This window comes from Littorina saxatilis, linkage group LG12 (genome assembly GCF_037325665.1).
Source record: "Littorina saxatilis isolate snail1 linkage group LG12, US_GU_Lsax_2.0, whole genome shotgun sequence".
In the NCBI taxonomy this organism is placed as follows: domain Eukaryota; kingdom Metazoa; phylum Mollusca; class Gastropoda; order Littorinimorpha; family Littorinidae; genus Littorina; species Littorina saxatilis.
In genome coordinates this window covers 39,404,605-39,420,068 of record NC_090256.1, presented here as the reverse complement: position 1 = coordinate 39,420,068, position 15,464 = coordinate 39,404,605, and the positions used below count along the sequence as shown (strand labels likewise).

The following is a 15,464-nucleotide window of genomic DNA, read 5'->3' as shown; positions in this document are numbered from 1 at the left end:
TTAAAAAAAAAGCACCTTGCAAATTTAAACCGCAAACAATAGATGCCAGCATCACGGCATTGCTGCTCGTACTTCGACGACGACGACGACAAAGAAGAAGAAGAAGAAGACGAAGGAGAAGAAGAAGAGGAAGAAGAAGAAGAAGAAGAAGAAGAAGAAGAAGAAGAAGAAGAAGAAGAAGAAGAAGAAGAAGAGGAAGAAGAAGACGAAGAAGAAGAAGAAGAAGAAGAGGAAGAATACGAACAAGAAGACGAAGAAGCAGAAAAAAAGAGGAAGAAAGGAGTGAAAGAAGTATGGTTACAAATGGAGGTAGAGAAAAAGATGAACGGGAGGAATACAGAGATACAAACAAATAGAAATAAGTTGAGAACAACAAACCAGGCTCAAACGCAGAAAGAAGAGAGACAGAGAGAGAGAGGTAGAGGGGGGGGGGGGGGGTGGGGGGGGACGAGAGAGCAGAGAAGGAAGAGAAGGTGGAGGAAGAAGAACGCGGATGTGGAAGAGTAACGTTCAGAAAGAAATACAAGCCTGTTTCGAAGCGGAAGACGACAGCATAGCGCTGACAACCAGCCACGTTTTTGTCCGAAACCAATTTCTATCCAACACGCAACGCCAATCGATCGGATTTGAAAACTGCTGCTCATTGGCTGATACGGGCATGGATACAAGCTTTATACACCGTGCAGCGTTACTCTCCCTTGGAAAAATACCCCGCATTTTTCTTGTTTTTTGGTTGTTGTTGCTCCAAATAGATGCATGTCAAGTGCCTGGAGGCCAAGGCAGCGCGTTGAGAAGGTTGATGAAGGTATAAATTATGCTTTAACGCGAATTTTAATCAATAATGTATCGATTGAACATTTGATTTTCCTTCTTTGAGCATGTTTGTTTGCGTTCAATCGTAGAAAAATAAGAAGAATTGTAAATAAAATCGATCGATACATAAATGTTATTTGTATTGTTTTGACCAAAATATGGCATTTCACACACAGATCTCGACAGTCATTGTTCACCTCGACCGCAGGCGCGGTCTCGTAGGAACATTGACTGTCTCGAATATCTGTGTAAAATGTCATATTTTTTTCAAAACTACAAATAACGTTTAGTATCCACTACAAGAGTAAATACACTGCATTGAGAAGTCCAGAGCAGGATTGAATTAGCCTTTTATTACATTTGTTTAATCAATGAGTGTCAGCTGCCTGCCGCCTGGAGTAGTGCTAAATGTACCGCTGAGAAGTCCAATGGATGTGAATAGACGTTTTCCGGAAATAACTCTGTCGGGATTTACAAGCGTTTACACATCGGAGTCAGTTATTCGCTGCGATCGTTGGCATTAACAGGTCGACCACGTGCTTACTGTTTGTCCGAAGTAAGGGGCGCGACTCTTCCACAACGCTTGCAAATCCTGACAGTTATTTCCGAAAATCGTCTGTTATGCATTTTTGTATCAAGGATATCATGTCAGTTGCGTGAAGTAAAGCATGCACTGCGTTGAGAGGTTTAAATGGTGGGTGTGGATGATGCCTTTTACAACTTGTTTGATTGTTGACACCATAGTAAAAGACTCATCACTTGTTCAATGTTAAATGTCACGTTGAGCGGTCTGCGGTTTCCACATGAAGCAGAAACGGTCTTTTCCTTGTGTTGTTGTCGATAATTTAAGGTGTTAAAAAGTTTAAGTCCTCGGAACATTTGATCTTACCCTTAATGGACTGGAATATTAATATTATCGTCATCACATCGTCATTTCTAGTCATCATCATCATCATCAGTCATCATCAGTCATCATCAGTCATCATCATCATCCATTTAAACCATCCGCAGCTGCGATCTTCACAACTGGCACGCAATGTCAAGGATGCCGGCACATTCAGTTATTGTACACAGTATTAAACACTTCAACACACAAAACCCAAATCTATACAATAACTAACCAGTCAGACAATGAGCCACAAAATGCCACTTGGTCACGGAGAAGCAACTATTGCTTAGCTTTATTCATCCCAGGCAAAGAAACACAAACAAAATAGTGTGTACACAATTTTCCATTTTGATTGACGAATGCACGAGCTTTCATGTAGAGTGGAACCCCCACATTAAGATCTATACAAATCTGAAAAAATCAGGTCTTAAAAAGGAGGGAGTCTTAAAATGGAGGTACATTTACAGAGGATATGAAAAACAAATGTCAAATTTCTTAAAAAGGGAGAGGTCTTAAAATTGAGGCGGGGGGGGGGGGGGGGGGGGGGGGGGGGGGTTGGTCTTAAAAGGGGGGTTCCACTGTACCTCACCGACATTTCAAGCACATGAAAACAACATTGCATGTCCTGTAAACGTTTATGCAGTGAAAGGCAAAGAAAACAAAAATGTTGAGCCATTGTTTGTTTGGCCATTTCAAAGCCAGTGCATGATACTCAATGAAACACAATTAATACTGACGTTAAAGGTACTGAACTTGTCAAATCCAGGTGCACGGAGCCCATGGGGCTTTTAGTCATACCTCAGGCAGCTATCCGTTAGAAGAACTACCAAGTTTCATTGACTTGCACCCAAAGAGTCAAGAACTGCGATTTTTTTACGAATTAATTTCGTACTCGGACCCGGCTGGTCTTGACCTATTTTTGGATCTAAATTTAGATCAGGTAGATCACCACATCATGCACAAAAAGACACGTCACTAGCAAACTATGTCAGACGTCATCATGAGTTTGTGTAAAACAAAATGGAGGCCGGAATCACTCAGTTGAATCGAACTCCGACCAAACACCACGTAATAACTAGGTTAATTTATGCACTCGCGTGAACAAGAAACTGTCGAGCTTCACAGATGTCGTCGTTGGGTAGTTTTGGGTTTGTATTACTACCATAGGAGGATTTTTGAACTGTAAATGCACTCAGCTGCAACAAAAACGCAAAACGAAGGCTGTGAGCTGCACTGTGCCTTTAAAAAGAGGTATGCGTTACCTTCCAAAAGAAAACTGAAAAAAATAAGAGAGAGAGAGAGCGAGAGATAGAGAGAGAGAGAGAGAAAGAGACAGAGAGAGCGAGAGATAGAGAGAGAGAGAGTGAGAGAGAGAGAGAAAGAGAGAGAGAGAGAGAGAGCGAGAGAGAGAGCGAGAGAGAGAGCGAGAGAGAGAGAAAGAGAGAGTTATTCAATGAATAGGGAGGGGGTGGAGGATGGGGCGGGGGTGGTGGAGTTAGTTTGCAAAGGCAAATGAGATGCCGCTTTAATCGATAATGTTCTTCCAGGACGTTTCCATCTCTTTCAGCATCAGATATCTAGTATGGAAGTCAGAATTACTCCGTAATAGCCTTCTGCATCTCCATATTTTTTCTCTGTTTGGAGCTTCAGTTATATCCAGTTCGTGGGAAGGGATGGGGGGGGGGGGGGGGGGTGTCTCTGAATTCACAAGGTCGAAGACGTCGTCCATGAGCTCATTTCCAATATCTGTTCCCATAAGGAGCTAAATACGGTAACATTTAGTGTAGAATTGTACTTTTTTTTAAACTTTTTTGGTTAGAGTTTCAGTCAAACAAAAGTTGTCGGGGGGCGGGCGGGGGGGGGGGGGGGTTGTATTCACATGAATGGCTCGGAGGATTTTTCTATGCAGTCATGTCGATGTTCCGTTCCCCCTCAAGAGCTGATTTGGCCTATATGGTCCGCTGGACCCAAAAAGCAACAACTAACTAACTATATAACCTCAAGAGCTGATGCAGTGGCGTTCTCTCTCTCTCTTCTATCTCTCTTTCTCTTCTCTTCGTTTTGAGCTTTAGTTATGATCCAGTTTGTAGGCGGAATTTTTCGAGTCAAGTCTTTCAGTTCACATGGCTGCACTGAGGGATCGTCGATACGCTCACGCCCATCTTCTTACTCCTATGCAGAAACTGTGCTGGTGTTCTGCTTCTCTGTATATTTTCTTATGTTTGAGCTTCAGGTATCCAGTTTTATTATTTTATTTTGTGTGTGTGTGTGTGTGTGTGTGTGTGTGTGTGTGGGGGGGTCTTACTTGAATTCCAAAAGACGTATTTTCCTACATGCATGGAGAATTGTTATAGTTTCTCCCCCGAAAGCGGCGTATGGCTGCCTAAACGGCGGGGTAAAAACGGTCATACACGTAAAAGCCCACTCCGTGCAAAAACACACAAGTGTACGTAGGAGTTTCAGCCCATGAACGCAGAAGAAGAAGAAGTTATAGTGTCTCGCATTGTTTTTGTTTTTTTAATGTCTTTTTCGACAAAGATACCGATATCCAGTGGCGGTGGAAGTGAGAAGAAGAGAGAGGAATCCTTGAATTCACAAGGATGGAGGATTCATCGAAGCGCTCATGCCCATGTTTTCTTCCCCCTCAGGAGCTAAATGTGGTGGCGGTGGCACAAGCGTTGGGATCTGTCTGCTGACAGGGGAATAAATCCTGCCGGTGGCGAAGCAAGTGGCAGAAGAAATCTTGTTTCGCAGGGCCGAGCGTACCGTCCCCGGTGTGTCTATGGAGAGCCTGCTGCTGAACTCTGAAATAGAACAGAAACGAAACATTCCTTTGTAGAGCCTGTGGAATAGGATAATGATGCTGAACTTGGGGGGGTGGGGGGGGGGGGGGGGGGGAGGGGGGAGGAGGAAGATGATAAATTCCTTGGTAGAGACTGAAGAATGGGTTAATGAGGCTTTGTATGTGTGTGTGTGTGTGTGTGTGCACACCTGGTGTGTGTGTGTGTGTGTGTGTGTATGTGTGTGTGTGTGTTTGTGTGTATGTGAGTACGTGTGCGTGAGTACGTGTGTGTGTGTGTGTGTGTGTGTGTGTGTGTGTGTGTGTGTGTTTTAAATGTGTTTGTATTTTGCCTGCGATCTTATTCGTTGTTGTTGTTGTTGTTGTATAGTTGTTTTCGTTTACAAGGCGTCGTTTCTTCCCTTACATGTCAGCACAAGTGCTCGCTTCCCACCTTAGAGAGTTAAAACTGACAAAAGATTTGTCTGATATAATTAATCCATCTTTTGTAAGCCAATTCATTCTTGGTTCTTCTCTCTCATTCTGGTTTTACACATGAGATTAATGAATAACACATGTGGACTGGGTGGCTGAGTGGTAACGCACTTGCGCTCGGAAGCGAGAGGTTGCGAGTTCGACCCTGGGTCAGGGCGTCAGCAATTTTCTCCCCCCTTTCCTAACCTAGGTGGTGGGTTCAAGTGCTAGTCTTTCGGATGAGACGAAAAACCGAGGTCCCTTCGTGTACACTACATTGGGGTGTGCACGTTAAAGATCCCACGATTGACAAAAGGGTCTTTCCTGGCAAAATTGTATAGGCATAGATAAAAATGTCCACCAAAATACCCGTGTGACTTAGAATAATAGGCCGTGAAAAGTAGGATATGCGCCGAAATGGTTGCGATCTGCTGGCCGATGTGAATGCGTGATGTATTGTGTAATAAAAAAACCATTCCATCTCACGCGTCAAAAATAAATCCCTGCGCCTTGAATATGTGCGCGATATAAATTGCATAACATTTTTTTTTTTAAATCCCTGCGCTTAGAACTGTACCCACGGAATACGCGCGATATAAGCCTCATATTGATTGATTGACATGTTTTCATCTAACTATATAGAGCTAACTCGGAATCACGTACCAAATAAGCCAAAGCTGATCGCAGAAACTTGACTTCAAGAAGTGGATATATGTACAGATCCGCACTCAACTCAGTACGCGTGTCAGTGAGAGAGAGAGAGAGAGAGAGAGAGAGAGAGAGAGAGAGAGAGAGAGAGAGAGAGAGAGAGAGAGAGAGAGAGAGTGTGAGAGAGAGAGAGAGAGAGAGAGAGAGAGAGAGAGAGAGAGAGAGAGAGAGAGAGAGAGAGAGAGAGAGAGAGAGAGAGAGAGAGTGTCGGATTTCGACACCACACCCGCAATGAAACTGAAACGTAAAGCCCGATTCTCTCACTTTATTGCGTATCGATCTCCAGAGCACCGTGCCGGGCGCGTACATGTCACACACACAAACACGCGCACAAACACACATCGGAACCCTTAAAGAATAAAATTTAAAAAGAGCAGCCGGCTTGCATCGTGCATGTTATAATCGAAAAGTACGCCATCAAACACCCATCCGAAAACCTTCGCCAGAGCTACATCCACGGACAAACCAGTTAAAAAAACAAAAACATGTCCTTCACACTTCTTTCAATGAACGCATCATCCAGTAGGCAAACAACATTTTTTGACGGCAAATTATTAAAACTTAATATACAAAACAAGTTAACAATAGAGTGAAAGTAACTAGTAACAGCAAACAGGAATCTTACTTTCAACTCAATGAAATCAAATTAACTTTATTATCTCACATGGAAAAATTGCAGTCCCTCGTATTTCAATTAGTATTTTCACAAACACTCATTCACGCAAAATCTCGTGATAATTCAGCTACGCATGCGTAGCTAGACTCGTCAATGATCATTTTGGTCAACCTGTGTATGGTAAAAAGCGCCACCTATTTCCTGTGCCCATGGTGGAATCTCGGCAACTTCACTCCAATTTTGTGTGGCCCTATGCCCAAACTCGGATGACGCATAGCATCTGCTGTCCACTGAGCGATCGGAAACCACATCGCCTTGGGTCTGCGGTAGCACTAGGGGCAGCGGTGCGAGATTTGGCCCGATGGTTCCGGACATTAACCTCCTGGTAGCTATGGGCAGAGGAGCGCGGCAGGTAGCTGAGGAAATCTTGTTTCTGAGAGCTGCGCGAACCAAACCCTCGGAGTCTTGGCTGTGCCCGGCGCAGAACACTGAAAACACACAACACGCGGGTCGTTTGTCATTGACTTAGAACACTATTTTGTTTATTTTGTTAGTCTATGTAAGCCTATTCACTACACTCTTATGATAATTATGTCATGGCTCCCCACGGACGCCCAATCTAGAGGGTCCCGGGACCTCCACTTTGAATTTGTAGATGGTCCATGGACCCCCTCAGCGGAGTTTTAGAGGGTCCCAAGAGCGTTAAGAAAATGAGAACAGTTGCTAGTAGTGTATTGACAACGTTTAACTGCACGGTGCAGTGTGTGTATACGACAGTTGAATTGCAACATTGACATGCTTCCATTTGAAACTGTGCGGTAATGATCGTGGATTGACGTCATCACAAAAGCCTAATTGAAGCCCTTCTCGCTTTCCTCTGTCAGACTTGAAAGGCTTTGTAGGGCGTCAATCCACGATCAGCACCTCGAACTTTTAAATGGAAGCCTATCAATGTGTAAGCCCTCTTCCATTCTGTCTGAAAACATCATCTCACTCTTTCGGTGGGTGGTGGTGCAATTGTTCCTGCCATTGCTCCGCTCGATCTGTGTCATATCATTATTTAATAAAGCTACCCACAGATATGGGTCGGTCAACTTGATCCCACCGATTCCACGAATTGACCTGTATAAGACCAGTCTTGCTTTTTCGGGTACTTCAGTTTGGAATTCGCTTCCATCATCCTTTAAGCACTTAAAGTCACTAAAAAGTTTTTAAAAATGTGTTAAAAACCACTTAATGTCTGAGTAGTTTAACGCCTTTTGATTTGCCACACTTAGTATTACGTCAAAGATATGCTGTGCATTGTATGTTCTGAACATATTTTTTTTGTACTATTGCTACATGTTCGATTGCTTCCAGCTTGTATTTATAATTACCTGCATAGTATGCATTTGATTTTATGAATAACCACATATGTATGCTCTTCATGCCTCATCTTCATCATCATCATTATCATCATCATCATCGTCATCATCATCATCATCGTCATCTTTATTATCACGTGCTGAAGTTTTCCGACCTCTTTTTGTTGGTTGACTTTTTAACTTTTTAATTTTTATTTTTTTAATATATAATTGTGTGTCTATGCGTCCCAAAGACAGATTGTAAGAAAAGGCGTAGCCTTAAATCTTAATCCTTGTTAAATAAAGTTCAATTCAATTCAATTCACTGTGTTTGTTCACCGCTGAAATCGTCCTGTTTGCTTTTGCGCTAGCTACGAGTGCTTTTTAGATCAAAAACTTTGCTGGGCGCAGCTTCATCTGCTTCGCCGGGTTTCAGCCGCTTTTCCGATGTTGTTCCCGCGTGAAAATGCGATTGGTGCTTGCATTAGATTTCGCCGACACTAATTACAGTCTGAAAACAGTACCTACGGTACGCACGATAATGGAAATGTAGTGCGTCCTGAGACCCACTCTTTCCTCCGAAAACGGCGTATGGCTGCCTAAATGGCGGGGTAAAAAACCGGTCATACACGTAAAATTCCACTCGTGCAAAAAACACGAGTGTACGTGGGAGTTTCAGCCCACGAACGCAGAAGAAGAAGAAGAAGAAGAAGAGACCCGCTCTTTTTAGGTTTTGTGCGCCCCGGTGTCACGAACTGAAAACTCTGCCTGAACAATCCTTCTCAATGCGGTCAATGCGCATGCGCTAACATGGGGAGATTAATCAGGTCGTGAACAACCCTAACCCTAACCCTAACCCCCTCCATGGATTATTAGTACGTCTTTTTGGCTTTTAGTGCGAATATGACGCTGGGACCCGCCGTTTGGGGAGCTCTAATATGTAGGCGTCAGAGGGAACAGTCAACACACAAGATGACTGTTCGTGAATGCACCCTGTCCAGCCTGTTGGTTATTCACTGAAAACTGTTTGGCAAAGAGTGTCCAAATACTTTGCTTTAAAAAAGAGAGTTTTTGCTGAATGAGCTGGCTTGAACTTCAGTGCGTTAAAACCTGCCATTGTGTGTAGGGGACTTCGCTACTGAAAATTAGATTTTGGGAATCATGACTGGAGGCTTTGTCACAGGAGTCTGGATGTTCTATACAACAAGTCTTGACTTCCTATGTTTCGCGACAAGAGGCTTTGAGTAGTTAAATCTGGAGTCTGGATTTCTATACCAGGAGTCTGGATTTTCTATATCAAGGGTCTTGAATTTTTATATTTCGCGACATGAGGTTTTGTTTTGTTTAAACCAGGAGTCTAGATTTTCTATCACGGGAGTCTGGATATTCTATATCAAGAGTCTAGATTTTCTATCACGGGAGTCTGGATATTCTATATCAAGAGTCTAGACTTTCTATCACGGGAGTCTGGATATTCTATATCAAGAGTCTAGACTTTTTATCACGGGAGTCTGGGTATTCTATATCAAGAGTCTAGACTTTCTATCACGGGAGTCTGGATATTCTATATCAAGAGTCTAGACTTTCTATCACGGGAGTCTGGATATTCTATATCAAGAGTCTAGACTTTCTATCACGGGAGTCTGGATATTCTATATCAAGAGTCTAGACTTTCTATCACGGGAGTCTGGATATTCTATATCAAGAGTCTAGATTTTCTATCACGGGAGTCTGGATATTCTATATCAAGAGTCTAGACTTTCTATATTTCGCGACAGAAGTTGGGTTTTTTTAAACCAGGAGTCTGGATTTCCTATATTAAGAGTCTTGACTTTCAATATTTCGCGACATGAGGCTTTGTTGTTTTTAAACAAGGAGTCTGGATTTTCTATAACAGGAGTCCGGATTTCCTATATCAAGAGTTTGGATTTTCTATACCAAAAGTATTGGTTTTCTGTATTTTACGACGAAAGGTTTCTCTGTCATTCACTGTTACATGATTGTCACAATTGCCCTACACCACAGACGTGCGCGCTACTCTGAGTGTCCGCCGCCAAAGTAGTCGTAGCAGGCCGATCTCTGCTTGTTGAAGAAGGTAGTGGAGGAGATTTTGCTCCACAGAGCGCGTCGGCAGTTGGCCCTGGACTCGCTTGAGTGCGCACCACTGAAGTCTGAAATGGAACGGAAGAAAGACTTCTGTACACTTCTTGTTTACGGTAGACTATAAACCTGACATAGGCATCACTGAAGTCTGAAATGGAACGGAAGAAAGACTTCACCTGTACTTCTTGTGTGTGGTAGATTGTTAACCTTACGTACTTTTCATATACTGCATTCAAGCTCCACTACTGTGGCTGGTCATTATCTAATGAGTTTTCCTCCAAACCTTACTAAACATGGTCGTGCACGCAAATCCATGTGGTTATTCCATATGGTCATCGGCCATCGTCTTGCTTCGAACATCTTGGGGACATTCTTAGATGAGTCACAGAATTTTAATTATTTGTCCAACCTGTTATGTTTCTTGATTGTCCACTTTAACGGCTGCTGGGTCGAGGTTCTTGTAGTGTTTTGTTTTGTCTTGAATAAAACCTTCCAAAAATGAAACCTTTCTTGTTTTGTTTTAATTATTCCATACTATACTGTTTTGACTTGTGACTAAGGGAAACGGGATTTATAACTATTGAACTATTTGTAATCCTTAGTAGTACATTTCAAGACAGAAGCTTAATTGATTGAAAGTTGGATGATGGTTCAAGACTAATTCTGTAACGCATGCAGTTCTTTGTCCCACAGGAGTGAATCGAGAAAATGTGTGTTGTGAATTTATCGATTCGTAGCGTTCACAATGCACGTGACGTTGTTCAATTTCCGTAGAGCCCTGCGCGCGCGAACTGCGTGTATGTGTGTGTGTGTGTGTGTGTGTGTGTGTGTGTATCTGTGTGTGTGTGTGTGTGTGTGTGTCTGTGTGCCTTCGATCCCCTACAAGCTAGACGATGAGGGAGAGCATGCCATAAAATACATTACGATTTTCTTCTATACCATTAATTGGGTTGGGCCCACTGAGATTAGAGATAAAGAGCGAGCGAGCGAGAGAGAGAGAGAGAGAGAGAGAGAGAGAGAGAGAGAGAGAGAGAGAGAGAGAGCGAGAGAGCGAGAGACAGAGACAGAGACAGCGAGACAGAGGGAGAGAGAGAAAGAGAAAGAAAGAGAGAGAGATTGAAAGAGAGAGAGATTGAAAGAGAGAGAGATTGAAAGAGAGAGAGAGATTGAAAGAGAGAGAGAGATTGAAAGAGAGAGAGAGATTGAGAGAGAGATTGAAAGAGAGAGATTGAGAGAGAGAGAGATTGAAAGAGAGAGAGAGATTGAAAGAGAGAGAGAGATTGAAAGAGAGAGAGAGAGAGAGAGAGAGAGAGAGAGAGAGAGAGAGAGAGAGAGAGAGAGAGAGAAGCTAAGTGCCTCTCGTTTCACAGTTAAAGTTAGTTAGTTAGTTAGCTGTTACTTTTTGGGTCCAGCAGACCATTTAGGCCAAATCAGGATCCCAACAGTTAAAGTGACTTTGACGTTCACGTGAACTAACCAAGAACAGCAAAACTAACCATTTCCATCACCAAACACAGACAAAAAATGTAAATCTTTTGAAGATTTTCTTTAATAAATCGAACTGAAACGTAAAAGTTAAAATGAACTTTAATAAAAACAACTGGTACAAACATGACCGAGATCATTAAAACATATAGTTGCACGAAAAAAAGTTTGCCAAAAGCAAAACAAACACAAAAAACGCAAAGAGATTTCAATTAATAAAAATTAGACTGTCATCGTCACTTGCATTGTGAAATTAAAACCAAAGTGAACGTACATATAAACAGCCTGATATTACTTGAGTTTCAACCGAAAGACACCGTCACTGAAACCTTGAAGCTGTGTCTTCCCGGCGTGCCATTTGGTTAAAAAGATAATTGTCCCATTGGAATCCGTGCGGACTGTGTATGTTCACGGTAAAGCAGCCGTCCCCAACTCTGTTCAGACTGCAGTGTATTGTCCGCTGCGATGACTTGAAACAGTATTCCCACACCTCAATCGCAGGTACATTATCTGTTCTTACTTTTCTCGAACACATGTGTCACTATTTCTTCTTGAACGCCTTTTTCAGTTGTTCCTGTAATTTTCAAACACGATTGTCACTAGTGCACTAGTTCTTCTTGCACGTTTTTTTTTAAAAAGGTTTTTCCTGTAATTCTCAAACACGATTGCCACTGGTGCACTATTTCTTCTCCTTCTACTCAAACCCATTGACAATATTGAATAAAGCATAATTCGCGAAAAAGTTCTTCTTCTTTTCTGTTCAAGGGCTGAAAATCCCACGTACACTCGTATGGGTATTTTTTTGTTGCTTTTTTGATTTTTTTTGTTGTTGAACGAGTTGGGCTTCTACGTGTATGACCGTCTTTACCCCGCCATTTAGGCAGCCATGCGCCGATTTCGGAGGATCGGGTTGAGTAGTGCGGAGAAGTACCATGCCCGTTCTCTTTTGTCACTAGTGGAAGTAGTCAGGCCGTGCAGCGAACTGAAACCGCACAGGACTCTGCCCGAGGCTTGCAGGTCCGTCCGCAGGCTTATGTCTGCCGAAGAACGTGGCAGAGGAGATTTTATTCCACAGCACTTGACGACAGTTCGCGCGCGTCTCCGGAGACTTGAGCTCACAGAAATCTGCAATGGGAAAACAAAGACACGGGTGGTTTGGCTGTGGGCTATCGTAACATCTAAGACGTTCATATATATCTTTGGAGAGATTTAGTTCAAAGAACTAAGGACTAATGACTCTAGGTCCTCCTTGCAAGGTCTTTTTTTTTTTTATACTTCTTTGTCCCATTGCTGGAAACTGATTCGGATCGATTCCTACCACCAGTGGAAAGCTAGCAGCAACAAGAGTCGCGCAACCCAGGTGTGTGCGTGTTTAGGTGTTATAAGCCAATGGCACTTCTGACTGAGCGATCCGGGTCCTTTACACGCCAAAGCGGTGGCACGGGAGTCAGACATAGATACCGTATAATTATGAGCTCTGCATATGATTCATCAAATAAAGTCGACCTGGAGGATCGCAGGTACAGTTCTCTACATTCTTCTTCTTCTTCTTTGTTCGTCGGTTGAAACTACCACGATTTTGTTCGTGTTTAACCGTTTTAACCCCGCCATTCAGGCAGTCATACGCCGTTTTCGGGGGAACAGTTATCTACCAACTTAGCTACTGAATCCCCAAACCCCCGCAAGAGGATCGCTCAAGTAGCTTGAACTGCACGGGCTGTTTCCTGAAATAGCATGGAAACGATAAGTCCAGTCTAAATTGTGACCTGTATATTATCGAATGCAATAACGAAGACACAGTCGTAACCTTTGCATATTTTTTTCCAAACTCTGCTGATTTTTCTGAAGAGCTAGAATTATCCACGGAAGTCGCAGGTTCTGTTGCAGGAGGAAAGTGAGCTTGGTCAATGGTTCCGGTGTTATCTTGGTTTTTGTGTTTGAATCTGTTTTGGTCGATACTATTGATCAATGACTTCTCATTCAAACCATTGAAACCTTGGCCATATACTCTGTTCAAACTGTTACGGACTAGCTATAACCCTGGGACCGTCGGAAGTTCTGATGAAGAAGAAACAGAAGTGTTCTTGCTTACTGGTTCCTAGCGGGATTTTTTGGCTTTTGCGGTTGCAGATGCGTCAGTAGATCTATCGAAGAGTTTGTGACTTTTTTCTTTTCAATCTAAGACGTTCATATCTTTTATTGTAGTGATAGGGACTATAGTAACTCTAGACCCTCCTCGGTAGTTCTCCAGCCGGGGAAAAGTGCGTCTAGTTAACATTCCTTCATCTTTTTTTGGTTTTCGCGTTTCTAGATGTTTCAGTAATATTTCGAAGATAGAATCTGCCAAGATCGCTACACGTTTATGATACCTTGGCTATACACTCTATCCTGACTGCTAGGGACTATAGTGACTGTAGGCCCTTTTTTAGAAGTTCTCTAACAGGAGAAAAGTGCGTCTGGTTAGCATTCCGTACATCGTTTTGGCTTTAGCGTTTCTGGATGTTTCAGTAATATTTTGAAGACAGACTCTGCAAAGATCGCAATGTCGTTTATGATACCTTGGCTATACACTCTATCCTGACTGCTAGGGACTATAGTGACTGTGACTCTGCCAAGATCCCTACATGTTTATGATATCTTGGCTATACACTCTACCAAGACTGCTAGGGCCTAGTCGCTCTGGGCCCCCCTCGGAAGTTCTGTTGCAGGAGAAAAGTGCGTCTGGTGAGTGTTTCGTATCTCTTCTTGGCTTTCGCGTTTGCCGCGGAGATCATCCACCACAGTGCCTTCTGAACGTGCGTTCTCTTCCCGCCAGCGTGCAGTGTACAGAAATCTGCAAGGCAAACAGAGGCAGGCACGTCATTGGCAGCTGTGGCAGGTATATCAACTACACAGGGTGTAGTCATTACTACACCCTCAATTACACAAGTCATTGTAGTAGACTTGTCATGACTATCCCGAAGAAGTCTGCGACTGTCTGACGAAAATTTGATGAAGAATTTACCAAAACTGGTTGCTTGTGTTTTCTTTTTGTTTTGATGCACAGGGTGGAGTCTAATAGGCGATGTTCGGAACTAACTCTGTCAGGTTTGGATGGGTTGTGAAACAGTGAATACTCTTGCTTTTATTGAGTCTAAACTTTTTCCACGTGACATTATTTGCCTGTCACTAGCGAGGGGTGTGTCTGAAACACGTGGTCAAGGAGCACGTGTGGAAAGCTTGCCTCAATAAAAGCAAGAGTATTCACTCTCTAACAACCCAAACTAACCCGAGAGAGTTATGTTGTCGAGTTCGTCTATCTGTGGAGCTGTTCACTCTTCTATTTAAACAAAAGCTGTTCATGCAGGATCCTTTTTGTAAATTTTTGTTGGTATATCTTTGTGACCAATGGTATTGTCATATCACACATACCTCTTGTGAAATTGTTGTATAAATGTATTAGTGTGCATTTTTCTTGTTACGTTTATGCTTCACAACATATGAGGCATGTAACATGATACTACGAAATAAAGTTTGATCATAAAGACTACATGACACTGGTTGTGACGAACAGAAATAAATGGGTAATGACCCTAGAAGTCAGCCTTACCCTCTTATTTTCACCAAAGCGATGTGATGTGTCATAGATATAAGTGGAACAGCTTGAAAGAGTTCCTTTACGAATGAAGCTTCTTGACCAAGTTTCGAAGAAAGAAATGTGATTCTTGACTAAGTTTCGAAGAAAGAAATGTGATTCTTGACCAATTCGAATTCTCTGGTGTAAGGAATGTGATTCTTGATGTATGCATTCTTACTCTGGTTGAAAGACTGAAGTATGCACCTTGCCTTGTACTAATTTACTCCGTGTAAAAAAAAAGGATGCTTTTTGATTGTTGCTAATTTACTCTGTGTAAAAGAAGTTTACTTTGTGACTTTTTATAATTTACTCTTTGTGTTAATCTACTCTGAATGGCCAGTTTTGTAAAGATATACGCGCATCTTCTGGCCCCATATGCGCACACAAACAAACTTTGAGCAATTGACTAACACCTGTCGCTATGCTTACAATTACACATTGGTTTAATTGATTCGTATAGAATGTTGAACTTGAGTTGGCTTCCAAAATGACTTTCATTATTTTGTACTGCATTAATCCAAAAGATTGGTGGATACATAAAAAAAAGAGCAACGGGTATCAAGATGTGACTTAGTGGAGGCTGTAGAATTCTACATTTGCACATACATGGTCTCAACCTCATAACAAATATCTATTTA

At 42.4% G+C, this 15,464-nt stretch overlaps 1 protein-coding gene across 6 annotated transcripts in view; it reads right to left on the bottom strand.

The window, feature by feature from the left end:
• The window catches only part of LOC138981903 (uncharacterized), a 236,166-nt gene that overhangs the window by 5,240 nt on the left and 215,462 nt on the right, over nucleotides 1–15,464 (bottom strand). The window contains exons 7-8 of one of the 6 annotated variants that reach the window (XM_070355062.1): nucleotides 13,866–14,043; nucleotides 12,196–12,335 (exon numbers count right to left, since the gene is read on the bottom strand). The exons of 1 other annotated variant lie outside the window; for it this stretch is intronic. In XM_070355062.1, coding sequence (XP_070211163.1) covers nucleotides 13,874–14,043 — 170 coding nt within the window. In that variant the 3' untranslated portion in view covers nucleotides 12,196–12,335; nucleotides 13,866–13,873. Of the gene's footprint in view, nucleotides 1–5,913; nucleotides 6,768–9,641; nucleotides 9,794–11,252; nucleotides 14,044–15,464 lie in introns of those variants that run through there. 4 more of the 6 variants (XM_070355053.1, XM_070355065.1, XM_070355059.1 and 1 more) reach the window with 4 other exon arrangements.